This window comes from Anomaloglossus baeobatrachus, chromosome 2 (assembly GCF_048569485.1).
Source record: "Anomaloglossus baeobatrachus isolate aAnoBae1 chromosome 2, aAnoBae1.hap1, whole genome shotgun sequence".
NCBI classification, from domain to species: Eukaryota; Metazoa; Chordata; class Amphibia; order Anura; family Aromobatidae; genus Anomaloglossus; species Anomaloglossus baeobatrachus.
The window spans coordinates 450,508,281-450,527,283 of NC_134354.1; the positions used below are offsets into that span (position 1 = coordinate 450,508,281).

Genomic DNA, 19,003 nt, shown 5'->3' on the forward strand with positions numbered 1-19,003 from the left:
CCTTCTCTTCCCAATTGTCCTGGTACGGTGGCAATCAGGTTAATATCTTTGGGGGTTGATGGCAACTAAGTAATGTCAGCTGGCATCAAGCACAGGGGTTAGTAATGGAAAGGTGTCTATCAGATAAATAATAATAATAAAAAATATTAAAACACTCACAGGAAAAAATAGTTTATTTGAATAAAGACTCCCACACTATCACTCATTCAAAAATGTATTAACTAAAATGTTCCCAAGAACATCCATCATAGTCCACATGACCCAAATGCAGCTCTGGCTACTGTGAATAGCAGTAAACTACAGCTTTTCACAGGTACCGGGTAGTGAAAACAATGTTCATCAGCATTGCCAGGTCTCACTGAGTGCAGCGACAAGCCAGCGGCTCTGATGGGAGTTGTCGTCACTACACAGTGCCAGTGAATAGCTGTACTTTACTGCTATTCACGGTCGCCGGAGCGGCATTTGGGGAACGTGGACTGCAACAGAGGAGCTTTGTGGGAATATTTTTAATAATAAACTGGTGAACGATGGATAGTGGGGGGGGGAATCTTTATTCAAATAGACTATTTCTATTTGTATTACTGAGTTAGTAATTGGAATGTTTGATAGACCCCACTCCGTTACTAACATCAGGGATTGATGACATTACACAGCTGTCATCAACCACAAAATATATTATATGCACCAGGGCAAACAAGAAGAGCCTGGCAAACCTCCAGAATTAGGTCATCTAATGTGATGTACCAATTCTGGGGTGACGGCGGGCTGAAATTTTTAGACTGGGAAGAACCAAATATCCATGGACCTTCCCAGCTTCATAATATCAGCTCTCAGCTGTCTGCTTACCTTGGCTGATTATCAAAAATATTGGGGCACACGCCATTTTTCTAAATTATTTATTTATTTTTTAGGTTAAACAAGGCTAAAAATGCCCTTTAATGCCACATGAAAATTACTAAATCATTGCCAATATGCCTGTTCTAATCTAAGTTCTCCCCACTAGATTAACTATTTCTGAACTGCTTTCAGAGGAGAGTATGCCAAACCTTGCTCCCTTGGGTCTCATAAAAGACCCGATGATGCCATGTGGCAGACCATTCACAATAATGCTTATAGCCAACATTGCTACGGCATTACCATGTATGACAGGCAATCCTCCACATGTTGATTGGCTGTCTAATAGCCGTGAAACATGCAGGGCGGGTACTCAATTATGGGGCTCCAGCATCTGCGATACTCAGTAGAATATCAAACAGTGGCAAAATTAGTAAAAACACTTCAAAATGCTAAAACAATTGACATGCTGCAGTTTTGAAGCTTTAAATATGCAAGGAAAAATTAAGAAATGTGCATGAGATTTCAGAAATTTTATTCTCTTTTCCGGTACTATAAAATGTTACTTTCTTCTATAGCAAAATCAGATAGGAAAAAGTGCGGCAACAATGCAATTTGTGAACAAACCCTATCCCTGGTTATTATTAGAAATAAGTGTTATTGTAGTGAGGAAAAGGCTGAGCCACATTGTCTTTTGTTGGCTTAGATTTTCTTTTACAACATGGATGTTCATTAACTGCAATTTGTCATTAATTTTCTTTTGAAATTACTTTGCTACACAATTTGCGTACAAATGCTCACTTCATTTGTGGAGTGAAGAACGTTTGCTTTACTCTTTCTATATCTGGATAATGGAGTATCTAGATGGCTGCGCAAAAAAAGAAGAGTGTAGCCAAGGAAATAAGTGATATGGGACTTCACTAACACTATACAGTTAAGTCCAGAAATATTTGGACAGTGACACAAGTTTTGTTATTTTAGCTGTTTACAAAAACATGTTCAGAAATACAATTATATATATAATATGGGATGAAAGTGCACACTCACAGCTGCAATATGAGAGTTTTCACATCCAAATCGGAGAAAAGGTTTAGGAATCATAGCTCTGTAATGCATAGCCTCCTCTTTTTAATGGGACCAAAAGTAATTGGACAAGGGACTCTAAGGGCTGCAATTTACTCTGAAGGCGTCTCCCTCGTTAACCTGTAATCAATGAAGTAGTTAAAAGGTCTGGGGTTGATTACAGGTATGTGGTTTTGCATTTGGAAGCTGTTGCTGTGACCAGACAACATGCGGTCTAAGGAACTCTCAATTGAGGTGAAGCAGAACATCCTGAGGCTGAAAAAAAAGAAAAAATCCATCAGAGAGATAGCAGACATGCTTGGAGTAGCAAAATCAACAGTCGGGTACATTCTGAGAAAAAAGGAATTGACTGGTGAGCTTGGGAACTCAAAAAGGCCTGGGCGTCCACGGATGACAACAGTGGTGGATGATCGCCGCATACTTTCTTTGGTGAAGAAGAACCCATTCACAACATCAACTGAAATCCAGAACACTCTCAGTGAAGTAGGTGTATCTGTCTCTAAGTCAACAGTAAAGAGAAGACTCCATGAAAGTAAATACAAAGGGTTCACATCTAGATGCAAACCATTCATCAATTCCAAAAATAGACAGGCCAGAGTTAAATTTGCTGAAAAATACCTCATGAAGCCAGCTCAGTTCTGGAAAAGTATTCTATGGACAGATGAGACAAAGATCAACCTGTACCAGAATGATGGGAAGAAAAAAGTTTGGAGAAGAAAGGGAACGGCACATGATCCAAGGCACACCACATCCTCTGTAAAACATGGTGGAGGCAACGTGATGGCATGGGCATGCATGGCTTTCAATGGCACTGGGTCACTTGTGTTTATTGATGATATAACAGCAGACAAGAGTAGCCGGATGAATTCTGAAGTGTACCGGGATATACTTTAAGCCCAGATTCAGCCAAATGCCGCAAAGTTGATCGGACGGCGCTTCATAGTACAGATGGACAATGACCCCAAGCATACAGCCAAAGCTACCCAGGAGTTCATGAGTGCAAAAAAGTGGAACATTCTGCAATGGCTAAGTCAATCACCAGATCTTAACCCAATTGAGCATGCATTTCACTTGCTCAAATCCAGACTTAAGACGGAAAGACCCACAAACAAGCAAGACCTGAAGGCTGCGGCTGTAAAGGCCTGGCAAAGCATTAAGAAGGAGGAAACCCAGTGTTTGGTGATGTCCATGGGTTCCAGACTTAAGGCAGTGATTGCCTCCAAAGGATTCGCAACAAAATATTGAAAATAAAAATATTTTGTTTGGGTTTAGTTTATTTGTCCAATTACTTTTGACCTCCTAAAATGTGGAGTGTTTGTAAAGAAATGTGTACAATTCCTACAATTTCTATCAGATATTTTTGATCAAACCTTCAAATTAAGCGTTACAATCGGCACTTGAATTCTGTTGTAGAGGTTTCATTTCAAATCCAATGTGGTGGCATGCAGAGCCCAACTCTCGAAAATTGTGTCACTGTCCAAATATTTCTGGACCTAACTGTATATGAGTGACTGTAGGTCCTTTGCTGTTTAGACATTTGTGGCTAATAATAATAATAATAATAATAATATTTAGTCAATTATATAGCGTCATTAATTCCATAGCGTGTTACATACATCAGCTATACTACAAGTGATATACTAGAAATATCTTTAATGACACAACCCTTTGTTTTGTGTGTAGCTGGCTAAATCACACTTTTTTTTAACAGAAGTTAACAGAAATAATGTTACACCTTTTGCTATTTTGTGTTCTAATTCAGATAACGAGATATTCAATTTCAGCAATTTTACCTAATTTACGCTATTGTACAGGCACAATTAGGTTTCAGTCCATTATTAGTCATTACTGAGGAGGGCAAGAGAATCAAGGTGAGAAGCAAGGAAGAAGAGCTCACCTTCTGACTACAGCAGACACATAAACTAAAGCCCATTGTACATTTTAGCAATGGTTATGTGACAAAAGGGACAAAGAAACAATAGTCCCTTTTGTCGTAGTTATCCTTTAAACATGAATTTATAATTATGCTATCCCTAACGGGTGACATATTATAGTGGCATGTGTCCTTTAAAGGATTGGTTTCTTTAAAGATCTCAACTTTGCATGGTCTATAAGGACATGCGGCATTAATCTAAGCAGCTCAGCTCTCAGCTGAGCCAAGGTGTCATTCGGCTTGGACGGACTTCAAGCTTACACCTAAATTAATGGACGTAATTCATGTAAGTGATATAGTACGTACAGAGAAGGATAATATGCACATTCATACATTTCTGCTCAGCCATGTATAATTGCCTTTCACACGTAGATTGCTCTTAGATATACCATTATCTAGGCTGACTAATAAGACACTGGTATCATTAACAAGATGTCGGTCAATGACAAGTCAATATTTGCCATAATGATGCAGTAATGGAATAATAAATTAGATTTTGCATTAACCCATGCAGTGAGTGAAGTATTTATTTTAAATCTAATGACCTACAAATCCAATTTGTCTGGTTAGGCAATATTTTAGAAATCTTGTGTTCTACAGAAGTAAATAACACTAAATATCAATGATCAGAATTTTAAATACAAATAAAATTAAAGTTTATCAAAGCATATATTAATTACGTTACAAAATAATATATAACAGAGAAAGAAGATGGCAATGTGTCATAAAATTGGCATTATTAAGGGTGAGGATTTCAGAATAGACTTTCATAGGTATAAGGGGACAACTTCTTTAATGCTAGCATTAAGCAATTTTCCAAGGGAAGCTGTTTCCAGCCAGATGTACACTTTGCTTCATTTACTAAAAGAGAAAATTCTACTTGGCCAATAAATTGAAAGGCTGTCCATGTAAAGCAAAGCTTTCTAGAACCTGCATATATTGCATGGCTTATTTCCTACTGACATCTGTCCTAGAGAAGAGAAAAGGTTACAGATCAATGTACAAAGCTTAAATAATCTGAATAAGGTTGACGATTAGTCAAAGCAGTGTGTGAGACACTGGCAAGGATTGGAGGCAGATGAGCAGTTTGAATTGACAGTACTGTTCTGCGTGGAGGTTAATTGAGGACTACGGCCTCAGGATACGTACAATGAATGTTGCATGTAAAGTAGACGGGAACATACCTTGGCTTTATTGATTGTGCAGTGAAGAGCATTGTTTTCCTGATCGTAGAGCAAGCTAAAGTCCAGTGTCCCTAGGGTAGCTGAAAGAGATGAGAAAAAGAAGCTGTTATCTCTTGCTACAAAGCCATTTTCTATTTAGAAATACCAAAGTGGATTTGTCAAGGACAGGCACCAATTTTATGTATAATACAGACATGAAAATGCATAAAGGATGTGAATTCAATGTTCATTTCACTTTGTCAGCACACATATAAAATCTAAGGGCTTGAATCATCAAAGCTTTTGTGCTAGAATTCTAGTGTAAAAGCTTTGAAAAGTTGCAAACTCTTTACGCAACTTAGAGTCGCACCAAAATTTTGTGACTTTTGGTATCTTCATTCAAGTTTCTCCCAGCTCCACTAATATAGTTGGAGCTGGGGCAGGATGGGGTCGCGGCAGGAATGTGATGCAACAGCTCATCTAATTCATGATGAGCTGTGGTATGCTGTATGTCAGAAATCTCACTCAGTAAGATTTCTAGCATAGGTTACGGAGGTACACCCCACTTGTCAGACACTCCAGTTTCATGAAGAAGCAGGCACCACTTCATAAATCATGAGCGTCTGACTCCACCACATCCCCTCATCAAGACCAGCGAGAAAAGTGCAGGTCTTGATGAATTGGGACCAAAGGTTGGAGTTGGATATCTGGCATGGGGGACACTTCAGCGAATCATGAATTAGACAACTTGTGGTGTCCTGCCCCCTATCCTGCTCCAGATCCACCCAGTTTGTTGGAGCTGGAAAAGACTGGTACAAAAATACCAGAAGTCGCAAAATGTAGGCACTACTTCAAATTGAGCCTAAATTTTGCCGTTTTTAAAAGCTTTTATGCCAAAGTTCTGATGTGAAAGCTTTAAAGAGGTTGTCCAGTACTTTTACATTGATGGCCTATTTTTAGGATAGGTCAACAATGTCTGATCGGCCGGCGTCCGACACCTCGCACCTCCACCGATCAGTGGTTCTAGGTCCTGGCGGCAGCAGAAGGTCGATGGAAATGCTCAGTTCCAGAGCTGCTCTGTCTTCTGATAGTGGCTGCGGCCGGGTACTGCACAGGCGCCTCCCTTTCTAATCAATAGGAGGTGGATGTGCAGTACCTAGCCCTGGCTACTATCAGAAGACAGAGCAGCTCCAGAACTGAGCAGTTTCCATCACCTGCTGCCACTACCAGGACTGAGAACAGCTAATCAGTGGGGTGTGTCGGACGCCAGCCGATCAGACATTGATGAACTATCCTAACAATAGGCCGTCAATGTAACAGTAGTGGACATCCCCTTTTAATGAATCAAGCTCTATATGTGGCTTGCAGAGAATTTTTTACAGCAATGTTTTAATAAATCATCAGTACTATTGTAAATTTCTATAATCTAAAATTTGAAGTGGTTGTGTCATCACAAATTTGGCTCCCAAGAATGCAAACAGCTGAATTTACCAGCTGAAGCCATGGTAAAACTGATGATTTGCCTCAGGAATTCAGTAATATTCCATGGAGACCATTCAGATGAACAGCATCCCATGTACAATTAATACATGAAGGGCCTAAATCTGCTAGAATGAAAATTTCTCCTAACGATCTGTCTTCTTTGCATCATTGAGCAGGGTCCTCTGTGGAGAACCTCTCTGTGATTGCCATATATCCTAACAGAACAGTTGCATTTTTAACACAGCAGAGCTCCCCAAAATTTCAACAAAAAATAATAATAGTAATAGTAGAAATGCACCCACATATTTTGTAATACAATTTCCCCTGTAAGCACTACACCCCCTATGTGGTTAGAAACTATTGTTTAGGTACATGGCAAGGCATGGAAGAAGAGGTACGCTGATAGTCTTTTAGAGACAATTTTGGTTGGAAATCATCCTCAGCTGGCTGAATTTTCTGTGCTGCTTTCCTCTGGGAATTCATTGTGGAGTATAGTGAAGATTTTCAACACACAGGTGCTTCACAGAATTTTATACCATTGAGATATAAAAAGGAGAAATTAGGGTATAATTTATAAGGCATTTTTTTCTGAGCATACCATTACCCCATATGTCGTGAGAAACTACTGTTTGGACACAATCCAGAGCTCAAAAACTAAGGTTCATCATTTTAGAGTGCAGATTTTGTTGGAATAGTTTGTGAGTGTCATGACTCATAACATATATACAGAAATCCCCCAAAATGATCCCATTTTACAAATTACACCGCTTCTTGAATTCATCTGGGTGTACAGAGAATCTGTTGACAAAACAGGTGTTTAACAGAAGGTTATACATCCAGCTGTAAAGATTAAAAAAAATCAATTTCATCTAAAATATTGTTTTAGCTTCAGAGTACTCAATTCACAAGGGCAATAAGGAGAAAATTAACCTCACAATTGATTTGTTACACAATTTCTCCAGAATGCAGTAATACCCCATATGTCTGAATCTACTGTTGGCCTCACGGCAGGGCTCAGAAAGTAAGGAGGTTTTTGGGGTGTAGATCTTCATTGAATAGTTTGCAGAGCACCCCAAGAATCCAGTACAGCAGAACTCCCTTTAAGTGAACCACTATTATGGAACTTACACCCCTCTGGGAATTAATTTATAGATGCAGTGACTATTTTGACTTCACAGGTCTACAGGTGTTTTCCACAAATAACCACACAATTGATGCAGAGAGAAAATTGCAAATGTGCTAGTTTTGTGCCCAATATATTGTGCCTGACTTGTGTTTCTGGAGAAATGCACCGAGTAAATTAAGTTGGTTCTATATATTACAGTAATGCTTAACATGTGGATGCTAACTGTGTTTTAGGCACACTATACAGTAATGCTTAACATGTGGATGCTAACTGTGTTTTAGGCACACTAAGAGGCTGAGACGAGAATGATGGCATTTGCATTTGGGAATGAAGATTTTTTTTTTACATTTTTTTGGGGGATCCATGTTTATTTTCCAGAGACTTTAAGCTAAAAGAATGTGGAAACGCCCTATTTTTCATTGAAAGATGACAAACCTATGTAAAGGCCCTGTCACACACACAGATAAATCTGCGGCAGATTTGTGGTTGCAGTGAAATTGTGGACAATCAGTGCCAGGTTTGTGGCTGTTTACAAATGGAACAATATGTCCATGATTTCATTGCAACCACAGATCTGCCAAAGATTTATCTCTGTGTGTGACGGGGCCTTTAGAGTTGCAGTTTTTATTCGTACTATTTTGGGGTAAATTACTTTTTTAGATTGCTTTAAAGTGGTATTCCATAGAGATAAAAATTATTCTAGTGGTCATGCCCTTATAAACTATAAAGATGATATCCTTCGTGCTGTTTCCCACCCTCACACTACCTGTAATTTAGAGTAACACTGGAGGTGCTCCTTGGTGCTCCCCTTCCCTTTTGGGACATTACATCATACATCAGGGGGCATGGCCTTCTTCTGGTTTTTAGTAACAGCCAGCCCCCGGTAATATCAACTTCTGTTCTGTCCGAAATCAAGGGGCATGATGGGGGCAGAGCCTGCTCCTATCATTCAGCCCCCTGGTAATATCTGCTTCCCTGCAGTCTGAGATCAGGGAGTGAGTCGGGGGTGTGGCCATGCTTTCTGATCTAGGACAGCAGGGAAGAAGAATTTATCAGGGGGCTGGCAGCTACTGGACACTAAGAGCAGGTCACACCCCCTGTTGTTGGGCTGCAGGGAAACAGATATTATCAGGGCACTGGCTGTTACTAGCAATAAGGAGCTGACCATATAATTTTGCAAAAGGGAGGGGGAGCACCAAAGAGCATCTCGGGTGTTACACTAAATTACAGGTAGTGTGAGGGTGGGAAATAGCACTACAGAGATCATCTTTAGAGCTTGAGGGTATGGCCATTAGAATTTTTTTTTTCTTTTTTGTTATTACATAACAAATGTTTTTTTAATTACAAAACATTTTTACATTCTTTTGGTACTTTATTTTTTTAGGGTTTTTTTACATTTTTACAATTTTATTTATTTTTTCATTTTTTTTTTACTTTGTCCCTGTATAAGATTTTTGACTCACTATTTTGATCACAGTCTAATGCACTGTAATACACCCAGATAAGGTGAGAGAGGAATTGCCCTCCTCTCACAGCCTTCTAAGGGCTCTTTCAAATGTCCGAGATCGTCTATCTGATCTCAGATTGCAAAGTACAGACTGGACACATGTCTGCCAACCTGAGCATGACAGCTTCATAGAAATATATGACGGTTTCACGCTCAGATCGGGAGACACTCAGCCAGTTTAACGAGCCAATGATAACGGATGTGTGAAAGAGCCGTAAGTTCTGCAATCGCTATTGTTTGACGCATTTAGAGAATTAAACAGCCAGGGACAGTGCAGGCCTCAGTCCTAATTGTTATAGCAGGAGCTTTGCTATCAGCTAAGCTGAGCTCCCAGTGGTGGTGATGACCAAGACTTACCTGCACATGATATGTTGGAAAGACCTTTTATATGTTGATGTATAGGTTCATCATATGTCAGAAAGATGTTAAGTAAGGTTTTGTTTTTTAAAAAAAAAAAAAAATAAGTATCATTATTACTCGTTGTACAGTAAGATATAAACAATGTATTCATGTAATGAACCTAGATATACACAATTCAGGGCCACAACAATTTGCTCAATTGAAAATTTATTAAATAATGTGCAAATACATATTATTATATTAAGATTTACTTTATACATAAACTACAACTATAAAGATGAAGGGAAAAATTGTGTCGCACTACAATAGGTAGGGTAAGGGGAGGAGGTGCATAAACCTGTATAAATCCTTGTTATAACAGCATGTAATGGCTCACTAATAGGAACAAAGGTAGCTTGGGCACTGGCTCAGAGTAACATATAATGCAATGACAGACTCTTATTAGGGATGATCGAATACCTCAAATATTCGGCTTAATGAATATTTGCCGAATAGGTCGCCGCTATTCGATTATTCGCGAATGTAAGTCTATGGGAAACCCGAATAACAACTATTTGGAACTATTCGGGCTTCGCATAGACTTACATTGCGCATCAAATATTCGCATAGCAGCGACCTATTTGTCGAATATTCGCGAGGCCAAATATTTGAGGTATTCGATCATCCCTAATTCTTATAAATCAAATGTAGCTATAGAAATAAACTCAATGCCCCATGCCACCTTCCAATGTAGCTGACCTAACAAATGATCAATACCATATTATAGTATGCCAGCCTCATAGGCCTCACTGTCTCACAATAGAAGCGTTTGTGCCTATGTAACTAACCTGTAGCCATGTCCATCTATGCAGCTCATCCCATATGCTACCTCATGTATTCATGTAAGTCTATGTGTGGCCCATAGAAGCTGTATTGTGATATAGAATCATCTAGCAACTAGTGGGATTAATAATGTGTAAAGGAGACAGGAAGTCGTAGTGGAGCTCCAGAGAATGCTGGGAAAAAGGGAGTGATGTCCATGACTACCAGGTGAAAAACGTCTGTGAGAGAGCTTTTGAGGGAACAGACCAGTGGGTTAAGCCTGCTTTACATGTTACGATTTCGCATACGATATCGTATGCGATCGTAACCGCCCCCATCGTATGTGCGGCACGTTCAATTTGTTGAACGTGCCGCACAAACGATTAACCCCCGTCACACGTACTTACCCGTCCATACGACCTCGATGTGGGCTGCGAACGTCCACTTCATGGAGTGGGAGGGACGTTCGGCGTCACAACGACGTCATGTGGCAGCCGGCCAATAGAAGCGGAGGGGCGGAGATGAGCGGGACGTAAACATCCCGCCCACCTCCTTCCTTCCGCATTGCTGGCCGGGAGACGCAGGACGCAGGTAAGATCTGTTCATCGTTCCCGGGGTGTCACACACTGCGATGTGCGCTACCCCGGGTACGATGAACAATCTGACGTTCAATTTTTAGGAATTGAATGACGTGCATGCGATGAACGTTTTAACATTCAATCGCAATCGCACATACCTGTCACACAGTACAATGTACCTTATGATGCCGGATGTGCGTCATTTACGACGTGACCCCGCCGACACATTGTAAGATATATTGTAGCGTGTAAAGCGGGCTTTAGATCAGTGTTTTCCTTGAGAAACAGTCAATATAAATAAGGAGACTCAGGACAGACAAGATTCTGTATGTTCTCAAGATAGGAGTAGAGGGACAGCACAAACTCTTTTCTTCCTACCACACCTCCATTGTATGAGGCAAGTACAGACTGCACAGTTCTAGACACACTTTGAAGAGGACTGATCTGTGAGGAGAAACGCTTTGCATAAAGTTGTTGATGAGTTATTATATGAAGAGAAGTAATTTCATGTATTGGAAAGAAGTTGAATAAAATCCAAATAATTCCCTTCACTTTTGAATAGTGTGATAACTGTGCCTGAAGATCCTGCCCTCCCTTTACTATACAGAAGAATAATGGTCGCCCTGTGTAAGATTTCCTTGGGATTCCAGAAGAACTCATGTTAAGTATAAGCCTTCACATATTGAGGGCCGTACTTGCAACATATGCCTCCCAGAGAGGTAACAACCTTTTCACTGAAAATATACTTAATTTACTCTGGGCCTTTTAGGCCATGTTCATACATTCAGTATTTGGTCAGTATTTTACCTCAGTATTTGTAAGCCAAATCCAGGAGTGGGACAGAGGAAAAGTGTGATAGAAACATGGGCACCATTTCTGCATTTTTTGTTTACACACTCCTGGTTTTGGTTTACAAATACTGAGGTAAAAAAACCTCACCAAATACTGAATGCGTGCACGTGGCCTTACAAATACTGAGGTAAAAAAACCTCACCAAATACTGAATGCGTGCACGTGGCCTTACAAATACTGTTGTACAAACTCCCCAAATACTCAACGTGTACACGTGGCCTAGCAAATACTGAGGTCAAATACTGCTGAAATATGAACAAGCGAAAATGACCTAATAGGAAGCCAAAAGACTTTGAGATGGGCATCATTCAGACAGATTTGGATGCCTAGATGATAGACTCAATACTTGCCCCTCCCATCATGAATATATACAGCAAAACAAATCATTGATTATAGAACCGGAAGCACAACTTTTATTTTATAGATGAAGATAAAATTAGACACTATATTAAAAGTAACTGTTAGTTAATCAAACATGAAATAGTATATTAAGCATTAAGTAGCGACATCATGAAACAAAATGAAAAATAATTGTACCTTTTAAAAATAAAATAACTTAGTATGTGCAAGAGCTCTCCCTAAATATGTGTAGCCTCTACCTTTCTGCATGCTAAAATAACAGTTGTGCCCCAATAACGGCAAAGACAGTTGAAAACCAGTATTTTAACATACACTATCTAAAAAGACACATTTGCATGTTTTTCTCACTATCTGACATGAAACCAGAATAAACTTTTCCCCTTTTAGGTCAATTAGGAACCAAAATTATTTATATGTGTTACATGCCAGAATAATAGGAGTGAATGTTTTAATGCATTTTTATTACTTTCTGCAACGTCATAAGATTACATACACTAAGGGCGGCGTCACACGCTACGATATATTGTGCGATCGCATGAGCGATTGCACCCATCCCCGTCGTTTGTGTGTCACGGGTAATTTGTTGCCTGTGGCGCACAAAGTCGTTTAACCCCGTCACACGTACTTACCTCCCGAACGACCTCGCTGTGGGCGGCGAACATCCTCTTCCTGAAGGGGGAGGGATGTTTGGCGTCACAGCGACGTCACACAGCGGCCGCCCAATAGAAGCGGAGGGGTGGAGATGAGCGGGACGTAACATTCCGCCCACCTCCTTCCTTCCGCATTAGTAGCAGGTAAGCTGTGTTTGTCATTCCCAGGGTGTCAGACAGAGCGATGTGTGCTGCCTCGGGAACGACGAACAACTGGCGCACAGAAGGAGGAACAACTTTATGAAAATGAACGACGAGTCAGCGAGCAACGAAAAGGTGAGTATTTTTGTTCGTTCACATTCGTTCGTAGCTGTCACACGCTACGATATCTCTAACGATGCCGGATGTACGTCACGGAATCCGTGACCCCGACGACAAATCGCCCGATATATCGTAGTGTGTGATGGGGGTAAACGACTTTACGTGTGACAGGGGTAAATGACTTTGTGCGCCACGGGCAATAAATTGCCCGTGACACACAAACGACGGGGTCGGGTGAAATCGCTCATGTGATCGCACAATAAATCGGTGCATGGAACGCCGCCCTAAGAGTACTATGCATTTAAACAATATGGGACAGCCCAGTGGATGAATTTTAATGAACACCTGAAACACACTGATTCTTTGTGTATCATCATGGGAAAGTCAAAAGAAATCTGCCAAGATCTCAGGAAGAGAATTGTGGACTTGCACAAGTCTTGTTCATCCTTGGGTGCAATTTCCAGATACCTGAAGGCGCCTCATTCATCTGTACAAATAATTATATGCTAGTACAGTACATACAAGATAGGAATGTCCAGCCATCATACCGCTGCTCAGGAAGAAGATGGGTTCTGTGTACCAGAGATTAACGTGCTTTGTCAGACATGTGCACATCAACCCAAGAACAAAAGTAAAACACCTTGTGAAGATGCTGGTGTAAGCAGGAAAGATTGTGTCATTATCCACAGTGAAACGAGTACTGTATCAGCATGGACTGAAAAGCCACTCTGCCAGGAAAAAGCCATTACTCCAAAAGAGACATAAAAAAGCCAGAACAAAGACCTTAATTTTTGGAGACATGTCTTATGGTCTGACAAAACTAACATTGAACTGTTTGGCCATAATGACCATCGTTACCTTTGGAGGTAAAAGGGAGAAGCTTTGAAGCCTAAGATCACCATCCCAACTGAGAAACACGGGGGTGGCAGCATCTTTTTGTTGAGTTGTTTTGCTGCAGGAGGGACTGGTGCACTTCACAAAATAGATGGCATGATGAGATAACAGAAGATTATGTGGTAATGCTAAAGTAATATCTCAAGACATCAGCCAGGAACTTAAGGCTTGGGCAGAAATGGATCTTCCAAATGGACAATTATATACATAGAATACTGCCAAATTGGTTACAAATGGCTTAAGGATAACAAAGTCAATGTTTTGTAGTGGCCGTCACAAAGCCCTGATCTCAATTCTATTGAAAATGTATGGGAAAAGTGGGAAAAGCTGAAAAAGCAGCGAGCAAGGCGACCTACAAAGGTCTGTCAGGAGGAATCGGCGCAAATTCTCTTACCAAATATTGTGAGAAGCTTGTGGAAGGATATCCAAAACATTTGACCCAAGTCACAATGTTTAAAGGTAATGGTACCAAATACTAATGAAATTTAAAACTTTTGAAATGCCTTAAAACATTCTCTCTTTCATTATTCTGACATTTAGCAAATATAAATAATTTTAGTTCCTAATTGACCTAAAACAGGTTTATTCTGATTTCATGTCAGATACTGAGAAAACCCATGCAGATGTGTCTTTTTAGAAAGTGTATGAAAACTTCTGGTTTCAACTGTATATGTTTTTAGTTTGGTAAGATAGTTTAGTTAGTTCCATAGTCTTTGGCCCGTTAGTGGTACTATGATTTCTGTTGTGTCTAAAAACCACAATGACATTATCCTTCTCTACATTGCCTCCAGTGAAAAAAAATAATGTTCTGCTTTCCATAGGAATTGTATTTTGCAGTAAAGGAGGCTGATGGACAAAGTCTACATTGCAACATACAATACTTTTGTTCTTATTAGTGGTTTAATAGGAAATTTGAGGCACCCAGAGGTACAATAAATCTATGATAGATCAACCCTGAATCGGTAGTCAGGCAGGGAATATGAGCCCTAAATCTACACAGGTTCCTTATAGTATTACAGAATCATTTTCTACTATGGTCAAAGCTTAGCTTTCTAAAAGAGAGCTCCTAAATAACCATAATAGACATAGAAAAAAATTCTGGCTGCCATCAGTCACCTGGCTGCATCCGCCTGGGTATAAATCATAAGTGGCTGCAGGCAAATGGGATTAAAAAAACTATGGGGATAAGTTGTTAATCAACTTCTGACAGTTTTTAGTAAATGCTTCAAAAACATTTTTTCAACCATTATCAGACAAAACTTCACAAAAATTATATTTGCACTTTCATTACCTAAGTAGTTAGTGTAGTCAATTTAGCTATGGTCTACATGTTGGCAAATCCATTAAGTCAGTAGACAGAAAATGGCACAAACCTCAAACAAATTGCTCATTTAATTTTTCGCCTGTATGACAGCCTGATTTATTATGCCTCCTAACAAATTTGGCAGGTGGTTAAAGACTGGCATACAAAACTTTAATAAATGTTTCCCTATGGTAAGACAGAAAAATTAGGAGCTTTGTTCTGGCAGCAGCAGGAGTAGGAAGCCTAAATTATATAATTTATGGTCCTGACTTATGTTCTTTTTTTTTTTTTTTTGTTAAAGTCACTTTTCTTTTTTTGTCTTGTGATAGACTCAGATGTGTTTTGAACTATTTTGGAAAAAATGTGCTTTTTTCCTGTCTATAAGAGTTTTTGCAGTGACTCAATGGAAAAAGCTACACTTTTCAGAAAATGTCACAAAAATTGGGCAAAAAGTTTTGGTCTACATAAAATCAATCCAGCTGGGACTGGAGTGCACTTGAAAATTCACGAATGAAGAATCAGGTCAAAACATCTGGAAAATCTAATCTACACTTACAGGGGTGAGCTCAAGAAATAAAAAAATGGTGAATACATACAGTCATATGAAAAAGTTTGGGCACCCCTATTAATGTTAACCTTTTTTCTTTACAACAATTTGGGTTTTTGCAACAGCTATTTCACTTTCATATATCTAATAACTGATGGACTGAAATGGATTGAAATGAGGTTTATTGTACTAACAGAAAATGTGCAATCCGCATTTAAACAAAATTTGACCGGTGCAAAAGTATGGGCACCTCAACATAAAAGTGACATTAATATTTTGTAGATCCTCCTTTTGAAAAAATAACAGCCTCTAGTCACTTCCTGTGAGTTCCTGGATCCTGGATGAAGGTATTTTTGACCATTCCTGTTTACAAAACAATTCCAGTTCAGTTAAGTGTGATGGTCGCCGAGCATGGACAGCACGCTTCAAATCATCCCACATATGTTCAATGATATTCAGGTCTGGGGACTGGGATGGCCATTCCAGAACATTGTAATTTTTCCTCTGCATGAATGCCTGAGTAGATTTGGAGCGGTGTTTTGGATCATTGTCTTGCTGAAATATCCATCCCCTTCGTAACTTCAACTTCGTCACTGATTCTTGCACATTATTGTCAAGAATCTTCTGATACTGAGTTGAATCCATGCGACCCTCAACTTTAACAAGATTCCCGGTGCCGGCATTGGCCACACAGCCCCAAAGCATGATGGAATCTCCACTAAATTTTACTGTGGGTAGCAAGTGCTTTTCTTGGAATGCCGTGTTTTTTTGCCTCCATGCATAACGCCTTTTTGTATGACCAAACAACTCAATCTTTGTTTCATCAGTCCACAGGACCTTCTTCCAAAATGTAACTGGCTTGTCCAAATGTGCTTTTGCATACCTCAGGTGACTCTGTTTGTGGCGTGCTTGCAGAAACGGCTTCTTTCGCATCACTCTCCCATACAGCTTCTCCTTGTGCAACGCGCGCTGTATTGTTGACCGATGCACATTGACACCACCTGCAGCAAGATGATGCTGCAGGTCTTTGGAGGTGGTCTGTGGATTGTCCTTGACTGTTCTCACCATTCTTCTTCTCGGCCTTTCTGATATTTTTCTTGGCCTGCCACTTCTGGGCTTAACAAGAACTGTACCTGTGTTCTTCCATTTCCTTACTATGTTCCTCACAGTGGAAACTGACAGTTTAAATCTCTGAGACAACTTTTTGTATCCTTCCCCTGAACAACTATGTTGAATAATCTTTGTTTTCAGATCATTTGAGAGTTGTTTTGAGGAGCCCATGATGCCACTCTTCATAGGAGATTCAAATAGGAGAACAACTTGCAATTGGCCACCTTTAATACCTTTTCTCATGATTGGATACACTTGCCTATGAAGTTCAAAGCTCAATCAGATTACAAAACCAATTTAGTGCTTTAGTAAGTCAGTAAAAAGTAGTTAGGAGTGTTCAAATCAAGAAATTGATAAGGGTGCCCATACTTTTGCACCGGTCAAATTTTGTTTAAATGCGGATTGCACATTTTCTGTTAGTACAATAAACCTCATTTCAATCCAGAAATATTACTCAGTCCATCAGTTATTACATATATGAAACTGAAATAGCTGTTGCAAAAACCCAAATTGTTGTAAAGAAAAAAGGTTAACATTAATAGGGGTGCTCAAACTTTTTCATATGACTGTATATAATAAACATAAAGAGGGACTAATTGAAAGATGACTTTGGAGCAAAAAAAAAAAAAAAAGAGGTGCAAACCACCAAAAAAAGGTGCAAATATAATAACATATTGGATCTAAAGCCTACATAAAAGATTTGGAGCTCACAGTCAGATAATGCTCAACGCTTACTGTATTAGAAAAAGACATAGCAAGACTTAAGGGTGCTTTACACGAGACAACGGATCGTGCGATGCATCGTCGGTCGGAGTAAATTTTTTCGTGACGCACATCCGGCATCATACACGATGTCGTCTCGTGTTAAACCTCTGAGCAACGCAGTATCGCTCACAAATCGTGAGTTGTGTACTCGTCGCTCAGTTTCATAATCTCGTTTATTTTTACTTGTGCCGGTTGTTCATCAGTCCCGTGGCAGCACACGTCGCTCCGTGTGACACCACGGGAGCGATGAACTCTGCTTACCTGCGTCCCACGGCTCCCGCCGGCTATGTGGAAGGAAGGAGGTGGGCGGGATGTTTACATCCGGCTCATCTCCGCCCCTCCACTTCTATTGGCCGGTGGCTGTGTGACTTCGCTGTGACACCGAACATCCCTCCCCATTCAGGAAGTGGACGTTCGCTGCCCACAGCGAGGTTGCTCAGCAGGTAAGTACGTGTGACGGGGGTTTCATGACTTTGTGCGATATGGGCAGCGATTTGCCCGTGATGCACAAACGTCAGGGGCGGGTACGATCGATCGTGAAATCGCACGATCGGTCGTCTCGTGTAAAGCAGGCTTTACAGTTATGGCTAAAAGTGTAATATTCATGGCAGGTATGCAATTCATTATTCACATGTTCAAATTAGCAAGTAGCATTTTTCATTGTATATTCCAATATTTGTCCATATGCTTGAGGCATTATACCATTATCTAAGTTTGATGTGCAGCCTTATTCGTATATAGTATGTAATTTTTGGCTTGCACTCATAATATATATATTAGTGCTCACTTCAGTTATCCTATTCAGTTATATGTAGTTTTTTTCTGAATGTGAACACAGCTCCGCCCCTTTCGGCCATGTTTTTTCCATCTCCTATATAAGAAAGTCCTTAGTTACCCCTCTCCACCCATAGCAGTTTTTAATTGCAATGAGATGACACACAGTTAGGGTCACAGAGCTAGGGACCCCAATATAGAGATATGCCTTGACGAGGCCTTGGGGCTCAGTTACATTGATCAATGCGATTGCTAAATATCTCCTTTTTCCTAATATTCATGGCAGGTATGCAATTCATTATTCACATGTTCAAATTAGCAAGTAGCATTTTTCATTGTATATTCCAATATTTGTCCATATGCTTGAGGCATTATACCATTATCTAAGTTTGATGTGCAGCCTTATTCGTATATAGTATGTAATTTTTGGCTTGCACTCATAATATATATATTAGTGCTCACTTCAGTTATCCTATTCAGTTATATGTAGTTTTTTTCTGAATGTGAACACAGCTCCGCCCCTTTCGGCCATGTTTTTTCCATCTCCTATATAAGAAAGTCCTTAGTTACCCCTCTCCACCCATAGCAGTTTTTAATTGCAATGAGATGACACACAGTTA

General features: G+C 39.9%; 1 protein-coding gene across 2 annotated transcripts in view; it reads right to left on the minus strand.

The window, feature by feature from the left end:
• The window catches only part of DOC2B (double C2 domain beta), a 1,333,838-nt gene that overhangs the window by 942,811 nt on the left and 372,024 nt on the right, over nucleotides 1-19,003 (minus strand). For both annotated transcript variants that reach the window (XM_075334207.1, XM_075334206.1), the window contains exon 2: nucleotides 5,035-5,114. In XM_075334207.1, the coding sequence (XP_075190322.1) occupies nucleotides 5,035-5,114 (80 nt within the window). The remainder of the gene's footprint in view (nucleotides 1-5,034; nucleotides 5,115-19,003) is intronic.